General features: G+C 38.0%; 1 protein-coding gene and 1 long non-coding RNA gene across 2 annotated transcripts; both read right to left on the bottom strand.

The window, feature by feature from the left end:
- Positions 1-1,108: 1,108 nt before the first annotated feature.
- Positions 1,109-2,932, bottom strand: LOC133425066 (uncharacterized). Its single transcript, XR_009770933.1, has 3 exons — positions 2,861-2,932; positions 2,692-2,782; positions 1,109-1,813 (listed from the first exon to the last, which is right to left on the bottom strand). It is a non-coding gene; the product is annotated as an uncharacterized LOC133425066 (long non-coding RNA).
- Positions 2,933-6,600: 3,668 nt separating this feature from the next.
- LOC133425210 (insulin receptor substrate 2-A-like) lies at positions 6,601-13,309 on the bottom strand. Its single transcript, XM_061715924.1, has 6 exons — positions 13,208-13,309; positions 10,569-11,046; positions 9,350-9,596; positions 8,552-8,801; positions 7,935-8,478; positions 6,601-7,298 (listed from the first exon to the last, which is right to left on the bottom strand). Exons 2-6 carry the CDS (start codon positions 11,021-11,023, stop codon positions 6,935-6,937), a joined length of 1,860 nt encoding a protein of 619 aa, XP_061571908.1. The 5' UTR covers positions 11,024-11,046; positions 13,208-13,309; the 3' UTR covers positions 6,601-6,934.
- Positions 13,310-13,785: the final 476 nt, after the last annotated feature.

The following is a 13,785-nucleotide window of genomic DNA, read 5'->3' as shown; positions in this document are numbered from 1 at the left end:
TTAAACCATATGTTAATCAGGTTTGTAAAATAGCGTTTTTCCATCTCCGTAATATTGCAAAAATTAGGAAAATCCTCTCGCAGAGGGATGCAGAAAAACTAGTTCATGCGTTTGTATCTTCTAGACTAGATTACTGTAATGTGTTGTTAGCAGGATGTCCAAGTAATTTGCTGAATAGGCTCCAGCTGATCCAGAATGCAGCAGCACGAGTGCTGACAGGAATCAGCAGGAGAGACCACGTCTCTCCAGTGTTAGCGTCGCTCCATTGGCTACCTGTAAAATTCAGAATTCAATTTAAAATTTTATTACTTGCATATAAAGCCCAAAACGGCTTAGCTCCGCAGTATTTACAAGATTTGATAGTGCCTTATGTTCCTGGCCGAGCTCTCCGCTCCCAGGGTGCAGGTTTACTCGTAGTTCCTAGAGTATCTAAATGTAGATTTGGAGGGCGGGCGTTCTGCTATCAGGCACCACTACTATGGAACCAACTTCCAATCTGGGTTAAGGAGGCTGACACCACCTCCACCTTTAAAACTAAACTTAAAACATTTCTGTTTAGTAAAGCCTATAGTTAGTGTTTAGTAAACCTCTAGCTGGTGTTGGTTAATCTCTAGGTAGTGTAAACTTTAGTGTGTTAGAGTCAGTAGTCATAGTCGCAGCTATAGAACAAAACTATAATAGTTAGTCTCAAATATAGCTTTGCGGTAGATATGCTGCTATAGGCTTATGCTGCAGGGGGGCACCGACATGATCCGCTGGGCGGTGCCTCTCACCCTTCTTCTCCTCTCCTTTTCCCTGCCTCTCTTCTCCATTACCATTTTTATTTATTATAAATATCTCATAGCTATCATTTTTGTCCATCGTTCCTGTAGTTTCTTGTGCCGGCCCCCCTTTTTTCTCTTTTGTGTATGTTTGCAGGCCGGAGCCTCATGTTTATGTTTATGTTTATGTTCATGTTCTGGATCTCTGGAAAGCGTCTAGAGACAACATCTGTTGTATTAGACGCTATATAAATAAAATTGAATTGAATTGAATATTTGTACCTGAAAATTATCGTTAAAGCTGAGACATGGAAATGGAGCCAATATGTGATTTCTTACAATAACACTTTAATGTATATAACTAAATGAATGAACAATGTTGATTAGCTTCTTTTTAAATTGTTGTTCGTCCCCAAACTTGTCATTGACACTTTTATAATCAACACAAAACAACAAATAATGGATTTTTAATCCATTATCCGTACATAAAATAAAACACAGATCAGGTTGAAACAGCAAAATCATGGAGACAATGGAAAGTGGTAAAAAAAAAAGATCCATAAATGTGAGAAAGTGATGCATCTCAGCTGTGCTTGATTATTTTCTGCATTGTTTACCAAACTTAAACAGACCGAAAATCAAACATGTGATCTATGTTCATCTTAACAGTCTTTGTTTCCACCAAACAAGTGCACAGGCACACCATTTTCACATTTTACCACAAGGCTGTGTGGTAATTGAGAATAATGGGTGTATTGACAGTTGGGGAAAGTTCCCCAACGATATCTATAAACAATGCCATGAGGGTTTTGAAGATAACCAACGCCCCATCTTATGCCCCGGCAGACGATTGCTATATTATTATTTTCTTCAAGGATGAAGGTATTTACAGGCTTGCACTTTTGACAGTCATTATTGATCCGTACCATTCTATTATCACACTCATTAGTATCCAATCGAGGGATGACATGTTTCTGACGGAAGCTCAGCGCTTGAGAGAGTCCAAGAGCAGAGAGCAGCAGCAGGGCAGCTACCGTGATCTTCATGGTTCACTGTTGGAAATATACAAAAAAAACAATATTACTAAGGACTTACAGTAACACATATGCAGGAACATGTGCGGTCTCATAAATGTATTCACGTTTCATGTATTTTAAAAAAGCAGAACTTTCTCCAAGTGAGAAGTTTCATCTGCCCATTAGCACGTGTAATGATTATAACATGCAGTAATAGTTTGTCTGTAGAAGAAGGAATCTCAACCCCAACCGTCAGCTTCATCTAACAACACAGAAATGCAGCCAGATGGAGGTGGAAGGTGCCGACACCTGAACTGGGTAGGCTGAGTTAGAGTCCTGCTGAAAACTGCTCCTCTTGTTTTAACTTTGATAATCCTTCTTTCTTTCCAAGTTCTGTTGACCTTTTTTCATATTTTCATAAACTTTTCTTCAGGTTCTTTCGGATCTAGTTAAGATCTGAAAACAAAGTACATTGTTAAGATTAAGAAGCATGTATCCTGGTTAAAGTTTGAGTAAAAATAATCCATGAAATAAAAAATCCATATAAGCATTGGTTTAAAATGAATGTATACAAAATATGACCAATAGTATTCTTTGGGCCTGACTGTCTGAAGATGTTGAAGATCTCCAATGATGAGAATCCCCTGCAGCTGTGACAAGTGTAACTCGTTTATGTCTTTCTCTCCTTTGTTTGGGTAATTGTTCCTCCTCATTTGCTCTTAAAACAATCGTTTCATTGATGCTGGGGATGATGCAACTATCATAGGTACAGCAGTTAAAGTCAGTAGGAACATGACTGCTATTCATTCAGTGGAGACACTGCAACCATGTCTTTAGAAATGAAATGTAAAATCTAAAGGTTTTGGGATATTTCACCAATATTTTCTCTTCATATAAAGTCACTTGTGTTTTACCTCAGCTGATGAATTACTGGTTAGTTAGTTGAGCAGTGGTCCAGGCAGGACTTGGCTGTTTTGAAGATCTTCAGTGATGAGAATCCTCTCACTGTAAAAACAAGCATAAATGAGTTTATAATATAGTGTCCAAAAATATGAACAAAAGTTGTTCTGATCAGCCTTTTACCTGATTCAAAAGAGAGAAGAGTCTTTTATCAGATGAGGAGACAAACGTTCTGCCTTTTCATCCAAAGTCCTCCAGAGTGTGTTTGATCTCAGTTTTCTCATCCTTTAATACACAAACTGATGAAGGAGGAGTTTTCTAAGTAACCTATCCACACATTACACTTTCAACACATAACCAAATTAGGAAATAACTCTAATCCTGCACAGAAAGACTAATCATCCTACTTGGCTTAAAAACAAATGCTTGAAGCAATAATGATCAATAATCACAATGTGTAATAAATGTCACAAATACACGATGGTTCTGAAAAAAATGACATCTCTTCTCAGAAAAATGCAAGATAAAATAAAATACATTTTCATACTGTCAAGAAACACTCACACATTAAAGCAGGAATTAGCAAAGTCTTGACCACAAACTACAAGATTGCTGTTGTTTATTTTAATATGCAGTATATGCATATTAAGGTTAAAGAGTTGGCTGTTTCACAGAAACCAGAAAAAGAGAAATTTCTCGCAGGAATTGTAAAATGAAACCCAGATCTGGTTGAAACTGTTACATAACGTTGAGACAGTGAAAGGTGCAAAGCAAGCGCAAAGGCTCTCCATTTCTACATTTTTCCTTCAGTTTTTCCCACTAATATGTACATCTTATACAAATACCGGGTACCAAGTGTTTCTGACATGTCTACAGACGACAACTAAAAATGCTAACACAGCTGAGATTAAGGACAAGTTAGCAATCAGTAACCGGTCTGATTCCAAAATCTTTAAGACCTTTTGGAAAAAGGAGTAGGAATTCAAGTGACATTAGATGTCCTCCAGGTCTTTGCTGTTAATGGTTTGAAACTGTATCATGGTGTTTAAACCAGTTTTCAGTAGACACGGTATACGGTGAACCTGCTGCTGATGTACCAGCTGCTTGTCTAATATTTGTGACTGTTTTTTGTGATGATTTCAGAGAAGTAGGACTTCCTTGCATCCTTCATTTGTAAATTATAAGGGTGAAGTCTCTCTTTATAGATGTTATAATGAACCTGGAGATTTATTTTTCTCCATCTGCGCTCAGCGTTCCGACACTGTCTTTTCTTTTTTACCAGTGTGGAATTGGCCCTCCGTTTCTGCTGTTTCATATTTCATGTTAGAAGGTAAAAACACCACCGACTCACTCCAGGCTGCTTTAAAAACTATCTGATCATTCACCACTTCTTCAGTAACAACCTTTGCATTATTATGGCATTATTAAATGTTAAATCAGAGACTGGTTTGTTGTGAGAGAAGTAAATCTGATAGGTTGATCACTGGAGCGAATGAGCTCTGTTGTTAATGCACTCATAAATGCTTTTTATTTCTTTTTGGGGTATAGAGGTTTAAAGCATAAACGTAGACAACAATTGAGTTGATACCCCCCCACACCGCAGCTAAAAAGTGACCAAGTCTGCAGTCTGATCTTCTTTCCATCAGTTTTCATTGAAACACCATCTGCAGATGCATAAATGAATTCCTGTGGGATTCTCAAGGTCTCACAAGATGTCAAAAGTTCACAAAACGTCCACTTTTTAATTTATTAACAACTTTAAGGAAGGTGAAAAGGCGGACGGATCATTTTGCACTTCCCCAAAGTTCATAAAACAATTACGTTTGCCACTTTCACATCATGAAAGTGTTTCTGCAGAAATAAAGTTCCTTTCAACAAGTGTCCATCAGTCCTACAAAACTTTACAATCAAGTAACATTATCTTCAGATTAGGTCAGCCCAAAGGTCAAATAAGCAGAAGGCTGAATATTTTAAAAAACTTTGCCAAAATATCTTTAAATTTCTTTCATTTTGGATCCCTTTTCATAATAAACAACACTAAGAATGAACCACACACCCCTCTCAATAACCTGGTTGCACTCGTCACTTTTTGAATCCGATTAGTTTTCTCCACTAAACTTGCTGAAGATACATTTCATGATTTTATGAATTGTTGTGTAGTTTTTCTATCAGATGTTTGACAATAAAAGTGTACTAGATCCATGTCTGTTATATAGAAGTGTAAAACATCATTACACTAGGCAGCTTACTGAAGGGAGCTCCAATGTGAACATAATTGAAATCAAATGAGGATCACATTTTTAACTTTTATGTATATGAAGCATTTAAACTAAAAGAAGCTGCAGAGCTGGAAGATCATTTATGGGAAAAGTGTCTGCTGGTGTCTGAATATCGAATCAACAGGACTTGCCTAAAACATAAATCAAGTTTACTGAAACTGAACTCTTCTAACAGTATTTTGGAAAGTGCTACACAATAAAAGAAAAGCAACTATTTCTATGCAAATGCAGATTACAGTTGAAATAACTTTATATTAGTGACTTATTTCAAATTAAATGTAACAAATAAAAGCAGACGTTTAAACCCATCAGTCAGCATCATCTTCATGTTCTGTGTTTCTTCAAAGAAACATTACAAGAAGCTCAATGCAGTGATAAAGATTATCTACAAGCAACAGTTCAAGAATCCAGTTTGTTTTGTAAATTTTCAGTTTAAAATAAATATATTTTTTTATCTCTACAAAGGAAGAAACGTTCTTCCTTTGCATTGGTGGATGCTGTTGGCGTAGACATTAACCATCATACTAGTGCAGTCGTCAGGTTCCCCCCTCAAATAGATGTGTTGCCTTAAGAACTGGTGGTACTGGTTAAATGAGAGCGCAGTAGAGCAGAGGAGCATTTAGTTTACTTTAGTTTATTAGTCTTTCCTCGTTTCCTTATTTGAATAGTTGACCGCAATATATTATTCAAATGACTGAACTGGGCAGGTCTCTCAGAACTGTGCTAAACCGGTCCAAAACATAGAGAACAGGAATATTTTGACGTTATTAGAGACTGGATGTGCCTCAATTAATTTAAGATTTATTTTGAATTAATTTCATTGTCATATTTATTTATCTAATTGAATATTTGATCATCTAAGTATTTATTTAATTTTGAATGAAACAGCGTTCCACAGAAGACATTTCTTGGTAGTCTCATGGTCTCACGCTTGTGAAATACTGACAAACATCTGTTTGGTTAATGTTTCACAACTGTAATGATAAAAATGCAAAAGAAAATCATTATATACTTCCTCAAAGTTCATAGAACCATTTTTAAACATCCCTTTTTCCACTGTTTTTACTCGGCAGTGGTGATTGGGACTGTGTATCTGAAAAAGTAAAGATGTTTCAATAATGTTTTTTATCTTGATGTGATCATTGATTCCAGCGGCATTATTAGATTGTTGATTATAATCAACAATGTCATGGTGGTTCTGGATGCTCCAATGCAAATGATCAAAGATCAATTAGTGCAATTAGTATACTTACTTTTTTTAGGATACTTTAACACACACACACACACACACAGGTATATATATATATATATATATATATATAGATACCTAAAAAAAAAAAAAAGTGAAGACCAAAATTTCCTGTCCCTCTGATTTAGAAGTGTCCTTTAATTTTTTTAAGAAGTTTATTTTGCAGATCAACTTTTCCCTCAAACTTTATGAGTTTACCTGGAGATGGCAGCTGAAATCTTAATGATCACCAGGTATTTTAACTGATGGGATTGAGGCCCTAAAAGTATGCACTGATTAGATTTTTAATCATTGAATGTTTAGACAGAACAGCGCAAGAAACCCCCCCCCCCCCAGAAAAAATAAAGTGCATCTTGAGCCACTTAAATTAAGGCAACTTTATTTTTTTTTCTCTCACATATAGTACTGAAAAATAGTACAGTGTTAAGACCTTGAGTCTTACAGCATTTGCGCATGAGAACTACAAAACGTGTGATACAGTACAACAAAACAAGAGCAGCAGACAGTCACACTGAAATACTCAATAGTTTTTTTTTCTCCTTTTTTCTTGGCATCTATATTTTATTCAAGGATAATGGGCAGCTCAAGTATCAGGTGGTAAGACAAAAACAGCCTTTTCGGCGCCCACGAGCCTTTGGATTCACATGAAATCCTTGACCACAATTAAATAAATAGTAGTTCAAGTTCACATCATTCACATGTAAACAAGACAGATATATACTCAAGTACTCAGTTTTTGTTTTCACCTTGTAGGCAAGAAAAGAGACACCCCGACAGCCAGTATCTTCTAATAGCAGGCTGGTCTGGCACCGCTTCCAGCCGGCCGGACTGACCTGTGTCCAAGTCCTGACGCGACTCCGGTGGCCTCCTGCCACCTGACCCACTTAAGGCAAAAGGAGCCACCAGGACGGACCATTCAAAAGGAGGAGCGGTCCTGGTCCCAGCAGATTTCTCTTCCTGCTGGGGATCATCCTGTGGTTGAGCCGAGCAGCTGGTGCTCGTCTGTGATTGGCCATCTTCTGTTTCTGATTGCTGGACTGAGGTCCTCAGATACTGCAAGTGATGCAGAGACGAGAAGCTGTCGCAGGCGAAACTAAAACAACAAAAAAGGTGCGTTCAGAATGTTTAACATACAAGCGATGGCCAAAATAGAAGGTTGAAAACTGAATTTGCAACACATGCTGCATGAATCTATATTAGTTATAACTGAGGGGAGATTTTTTTTTTATGCACTTCGAGAAAAAAGTCGAAATGTCGAGAAAAAAGTCGAAATGTCGAGATTAATGTTGAAGTACAATCTTGAGAAAAAAGTCGAAATGTCGAGAAAAAAGTCGAAATGTCGGGGAAATAGTCGAAATGTCGAGAAAAAAAGTCGAAATGTCGAGAAAAAAAGTCAAAATGTCGAGAAAAAAAGTCAAAATGTCGAGAAAAAAAGTCAAAATGTCGAGAAAAAAAGTCAAAATGTCGAGAAAAAAAGTCAAAATGTCGAGAAAAAAAGTCAAAATGTCAAGATTAAAAAAGGAAAGGAAAAAGGAAGAAAAAAAGATGAAAAAAGGAAAAAAAGAAGAAAAAAAGAAGAAAAAAAGAAAAAAAAGAAGAAAGGAAAAAAAAGGTCAAACATTTTTGAAAAAGCTCCAGGAGCCACTAGGGCGGCGCTAAAGAGCCGCTTGCGGCTCTAGAGCCGCGGGTTGCCGACCCCTGACCTAGACAGATTGAATGAAGGACGAACCTGCTGAAGGACGTCTGAAGGGAAGACGAGGAGGAGGAAGAGTACGCCTCTCGGTTGTATTTTTGTGGACTCTCCATGACAACGTAGTCGTCCTGAGATATTCCAGATGAATTGTGGCTGACATTAGGGGACATGATCATGTACCCCTGGCCTTCCTCGTCCTCAGTCGACTCCCAGCTCTGCATCCTTCCCCCTGCAGCTCTGCAGGTGTTCCTTCCCGTTCCCACGCTGCTGCCGGTCTCGGGTTCAGAGCTCTGCTGGGGTCTGGAGGGGCTGAGATGAGAGGAGAACATCGGGGAGGATTCAAGCCTGGTTTCTGGACTCGTCTGGCTCTCAGAGTTCCTGCGGTGCAGAACTAGAGGACCGAGGGGTCTGGCATTCATTAACTTCTCTCTGCTTTTGGGTCGGCAGCGTTTTGAGGCCATAAGACCCGATGGGTGATTGTGACTGGAGTTTGGTGATCTGCTGTAGTCTGGCAGAGCTCGTAGCGCTCGCACTGCCTCACGAACCGCTTCATGAATGTTCTGGGCCATCGCTGGGTTTCCTGTACGGAGTAGAGAGAGACAGGTCACATCTCTATGTTGAGGAAATGAACAGTATATCTGAATCAAACTGACCTTGTTGCCTTGCCTCCATCCAGATTTCTCCAGGACCGTTTGGTGCCGACCTGCCAAGCTCCAGGAAGAAGGAGCCATCCAGGTGGCCAAAGCGGCGGACGCTTAGTAAAGGTATTGTGACCGATGGCAAGTCATTACTGGCCCCCAGTCGCACCAAGACCAGAGACGTGGCTGTGAGGCAGAGGCGGTTCTCCCCTGTCAGGGGTTTGGAACTGCCCAGACCTCTGGGCTTCACCGTGACGGGCCAAACCTTCAACAAAGATGACCAAGCAGGCACCAACATTTATACAGCCGATAAAGAAACTCGTTTTAAAATGACTTATTTAATGAAAAATTGCTTTACGCAGGTTTTGATTACAAAATAGCTTTTAGTAACCTTTTACACCCTGCCTGATCTAAGGCTTATGTTCTTATATGGCATTGGCCCCCGTACCGGGGGCTCCGGGGTATAACGCATTAGAAGTACCTGTGTTTGCATCTGATTTCACACAAACTGAACTGCTAAGTAACTTTAAAAGCTCATTAAACTATTTCAATCTTCTCTGACTTTTTTATTATTCATAAGCAACCTTTTCTTTTTTTACTATTCTTAAAACATTTTTAATACAAGAATATTTAATTTCTAAATATCGCTTCTTGCTTCTATTTTTAATCCTAGTTTAGTTGAAAAAGTTGAAATTAGAAATTGTCTATAAAGATATAATCAAACAGTGTTACCAAGTGGATAATACAGAAGACAGGTACTGTACTTGACACAACTAAAATTATAATAATAAATATATTTATATCTGATCCAACCTCTTTGAAGAAAGCTACAGAGGGCAGAGTGCAATAGCCATCATCCTCTTCGTTGAGCCCGTCATGCTCCTCATCCTTCTGCTCCTCCTCCATCAGCATCTTGATGGCCACATACCAGTCTTCATTTTGCTGCTGGTCCTCCATCACCAGGACCATCGTCTGATCTTTGGCGTACAGGGCCACCGTGTGGCCTTTACGGGAATTACCGATGCGGCTCACACCGAGGCAGCAGCGCAGGTAAATCACCCTGAAAGAAGCATTTCATTGAATTTAATTTTAAATTAATGCGTTTATTGACTTGCAGCCTGAAAATAAGACCAGGTTTCATGATGAAAGTACTAATGGAAATGGTACATTCCCTTTTCATTATGGATAATGAAACAAATCATTGAGTAATTTGCAGAGGTGTCAAGTAACGAAGTACAAATACTTACTTAAGTAGAAATTTTGGTTATCTATACTTCACTGGAGTAATTATTTTTCAGACAACTTTTTACTTTTACTCCTTACATTTTTACACAATTATCTGTACTTTTTACTCCTTACATTTTAAAAACAGCCTCGTTACTCTATTTCATATCGGCCTTTAAAAAAAAACTATCCAGTTAAATTGCTCCATCCGGATAGAGTGAATTTGGTTGTGGTTGTTTCAGATGTTCTTGTCCAGTTTTGTTCTTACATCCGTTCCCTCAGATTCCTGCAACTAAACTTGGATGTACATTCCAATAAAGGTTAGGATAAATGATAACATGCCTCTGAAGTTTGACTTTTTGCACCATTACAATACTTATAGGCAACTAGTCATCATATCTCCTGCTCTCTGAAACACATGTTAATGTTCAATAGTACACATATATGGTTCTTTAATATATTTACATTATACTAAGATGCATTCATTTTCAATGGCTTTTGTCCTTAATGGCTTTTTTCCCCCTTACATGACTTTTACTTTTATAATTTAAGTAGTTTTGAAACCAGTACTTTCATACTTTTACTCGAATAAAAAACTTGAGTTGATACTTCAACTTCTACAGGAGTATTTTTAAGCTCTAGTATCTATACTTCTACCTCTGAGTAATGAATGTGAATACTTTTGACACCTCTGGTAATTTGCCACAAAATGGTCATTGTTGGTCAAGTAAAGCTTGATTTAAAAAAATAAACTTTACACTGAAGGCATGTATTTATCCCCACTGCAGCTGTTATTACTTTAACCGACCCTTGTTTGTTCGACCCAAACAGAGAAGCTTTTCCAGCAGATTTCTCCATCGCTGTGAACTTCTCCTGGCTCTTGTACCACTCAAGTCGGCTCGGCCCAATGTGACTCCCTGTTCTCAAGACAAAATATCTTTTGTGGTTCTGCTCCAGCCTCCCCAGATAACCCTGCTTCACCACGTCACTCCGCGGCGCAGAGGCGGCCATGAAGGCGCCAACCAGCGGGGCCAGTGGTATGGAAGTCTGGCCGGCACAGAAGAGTTCCTCATACAGACGAGATGAAGGCATCCTGGTGGGGAAGTCATCCTGCTCTGAGTGAGGATCGGGCCAGGGCGGTCGCAGAGGAGATTCAACTGGCAGCAACGTTTGGGAGGAGCTGCACCTGCGAGGCAGGAGAGGAGAGCCGGAGGCCCCTGGAGCTTCTGTTTGGTTGTCACAGATGTCATGACCCTCGGCCATTTCATTCACACGAGGCTGAAAACCTGCAACACCAACACAAGAAGAGCGTCAAGCAGGAAATACTGAGAGGACTCAAGTTTGTTTGGAGGGATGCCAAGAGAAAGCCTCACCTCAATCAATCAATCAAATTTTATTTATATAGCACCTTTCGTCCAGGTACATGAAATACAAGGTGCTTTGACATTTTGATTGAAAAATAAGCATAATAAACAAATAAAAACTGGGAGACCAAAAAGATAAAAACTGGGAGACCAATGCACCCTGACATACAATATAAAATATATAAAATTTATAAAAAGATAAAGGTTCAAGGATTAAGGCTAAAAAAAAAAAATCAGTCCACAACAATAAAAATAATAAAAACATTATAAGAGATAGATAAATAAATAAAACGGATACCTTTAAAAAAATTTAAACGGAATAAAACTAAAACTATAAAATGTGATGCTACATAAAAGCCAGACCAAAGAGATGAGTTTTTAGTCTACGTTTAAAAATGTCCACATTTCCAGCTCCTCTCAGATCCTCCGGCAGGCTGTTCCACAGTTTTGGAGCATAGTGGTTAAAAGCAGCATCACCAAATCTTTTAGTTCTACTCTGTGGAACAGCTAAAAAAGAAGAGCCAGAGGATCTGAGGGGCCTTCCTGGTTCATAGAATAAAAACATTTCTGAAATATACTCTGGCGCAAGCCCATGTAGCGCTTTATAAACTAATAAAAGAACTTTAAAATCAACACGAAAACTAACACCTGTCTAACAATAAGCATTACTGGGGTTTGCAAAGCTGCATCTTTAAGCCACACCTTAAAATATACATCAGAATGACTAAAAAATAATATATAAAAAGGAACTGAAGATTTAAGCAATGACTGAAAATGCTCCAAAGCTATATGAGACTTATAGTCATATAGTAAATGTAGGTTTGTCATCCAGGTCATTGTAACTCTCAAATGCTTGAAACAAGGCGACTGGACCTTTTTTCTTTTGCTCTTGAAGACGCATCACCTTCTGTCAGAAGATTTCGTCCCTTGTAAATCTCTGACCTGATGAAGTCCTCAGGATAGAAGGTAAAACATTTCATTTAAAAAAAAATTAAGAAAAAAAGTCCAGTTTCCCCATTTCAAGCATTTGAGAAATTCATAGTTAATTTCCCTTTGGGCATTAGTAAAGCAATTTTGAATTGAAACTAAATTTCAAGCTATAGAGTAATACATGCGATTGGTATTACCTCCAGGATCCCCCCCCCCCCCCATTTGAACATTTCTTTTTTTAATCTTTAATTAATTAATTTATTCTTAATTTTTGTGTTTGCACTTGTATTTGTTTGAAAATCAAAAAGGGCACAGTGATGAGGCGAAAAGGGTTAGTCTGAGGTTGTAATTCCCTAATTCTAAGGCTCACTATAATCACATTTTTATACGTCGAAACAAGAAAGTGGGGGTATCAACCCACGAATGTTTGCTTGGTGTGATGTCATTTACTAAGTAATAAGGGCAGGTAAAATAACCTTGTCCTTCAGCCTGCACATTTTTAATCAGTATTTTTGCTTTCATTGTTATTTTTATGACTATACCAAGCCGTATAACCAAAATAAACAAACTAAGTCTTGGTAGTAGTTTTTATCATGAACGGCTTTATCATTTACAGCGAGTCCTTTTTAGCGTAGTTGTGCAGCTATGTTTTAGTCAGATTTGAGCCCAGTTGTCAGGTGGTTGAAACAGGTTTTTCCTCCACCTCAGAAGCTTAGAGCCGATGACATCAAGCTGACTTCTTGCCCTGAAAGCCTCTGATCTCTGATTTACTTGCCTGGTTAAATAAAGGTTAAATAAATAAAAAATCTCCCAGCTGCACTTTAACTGATTTCACAGTCAAAACCTGCTGAGTGAGGGATTGTGCAAACTTCAAACTGATATGTTGGTAATATAAGGTAAGTGGGTAACATATAACACTATTTATGAACATAATCAATTGAATTAGATGTATTTTATAGGGTATAAAACTATAAAAACTCACAATTCCTACTTTATTCTTACAAAAAAGTTTTCAAAGTGACGCTCAACAACCTGAAGACAGTCAGTGGTCTCCTCCAGAGCACTTCTGTAGGAAGTTACTCTAAATGAAGTTATTTGGCCAAAACATTGAGTAACAAGGTTACATTTCCGACATTATGAAGACAGAAGTTACCTGGAAGTTACAGCGTTCCATTACACCTGAAAACATCCACTGCGTCAAAGATCTTAGTTAATCCTCTGCAGTTGTTCGGTTCAGTCAAACAGGAGTTTCCAAAATGGTTTGCCTGAACTCTCCAGTCCGGCCTGCAGGTGCACACCTGGTCCCAATCAGTGTGGCCTTCAGGGACAGCTTGTAAAAACAAAAACTCCAATAAGGAAGCAGTGGAGGGCTGTCATTCAGGTTCTTAAAAGAAGAAGAAAAAAAAGTAATAATGGCGTATTGAATTATTAAATACATGCGACAGTTACAGCAATGGTAGGAAAATAATGTCTGCAATAATTAATGTTTAATATGTGGCATGGATTTATAAGTGTGATTTAATTTTAAGCCAAAGTTTAATATACAGGACTGTCTCAGAAAATTAGAATATTGTGATTTTCTGTAATGCAATTACAAAAACAAAAATGTCCTACATTCTGGATTCATTACAAATCAACTGAAATATTGCAAGCCTTTTATTATTTTAATATTGCTGATCATGGCTTACAGTTTAAGAAAACTCAAATATCCTATCTCATAAAATTTGAATA

Source organism: Cololabis saira, chromosome 24, assembly GCF_033807715.1.
Source record: "Cololabis saira isolate AMF1-May2022 chromosome 24, fColSai1.1, whole genome shotgun sequence".
Taxonomy (NCBI): Eukaryota; Metazoa; Chordata; class Actinopteri; order Beloniformes; family Belonidae; genus Cololabis; species Cololabis saira.
Note: the sequence above shows the minus strand (reverse complement) of the source record. Positions and strands in the feature narration are given on the sequence as shown.

Excerpts from the sequence above, each read along its gene's own strand:
- LOC133425210 (XM_061715924.1), bottom strand. The coding sequence starts at position 11,023 with ATGGCCGAGGGTCATGACATCTGTGACAACCAAACAGAAGCTCCAGGG. Across the intron at positions 8,802-9,349 it reads CTGTAGCTTTCTTCAAAGAG|GTTTGGCCCGTCACGGTGAA; the intron begins GTTGGATCAGAT and ends TCTTTGTTGAAG. Across the intron at positions 7,299-7,934 it reads CTTCAGACGTCCTTCAGCAG|TTTCGCCTGCGACAGCTTCT; the intron begins GTTCGTCCTTCA and ends TTGTTGTTTTAG.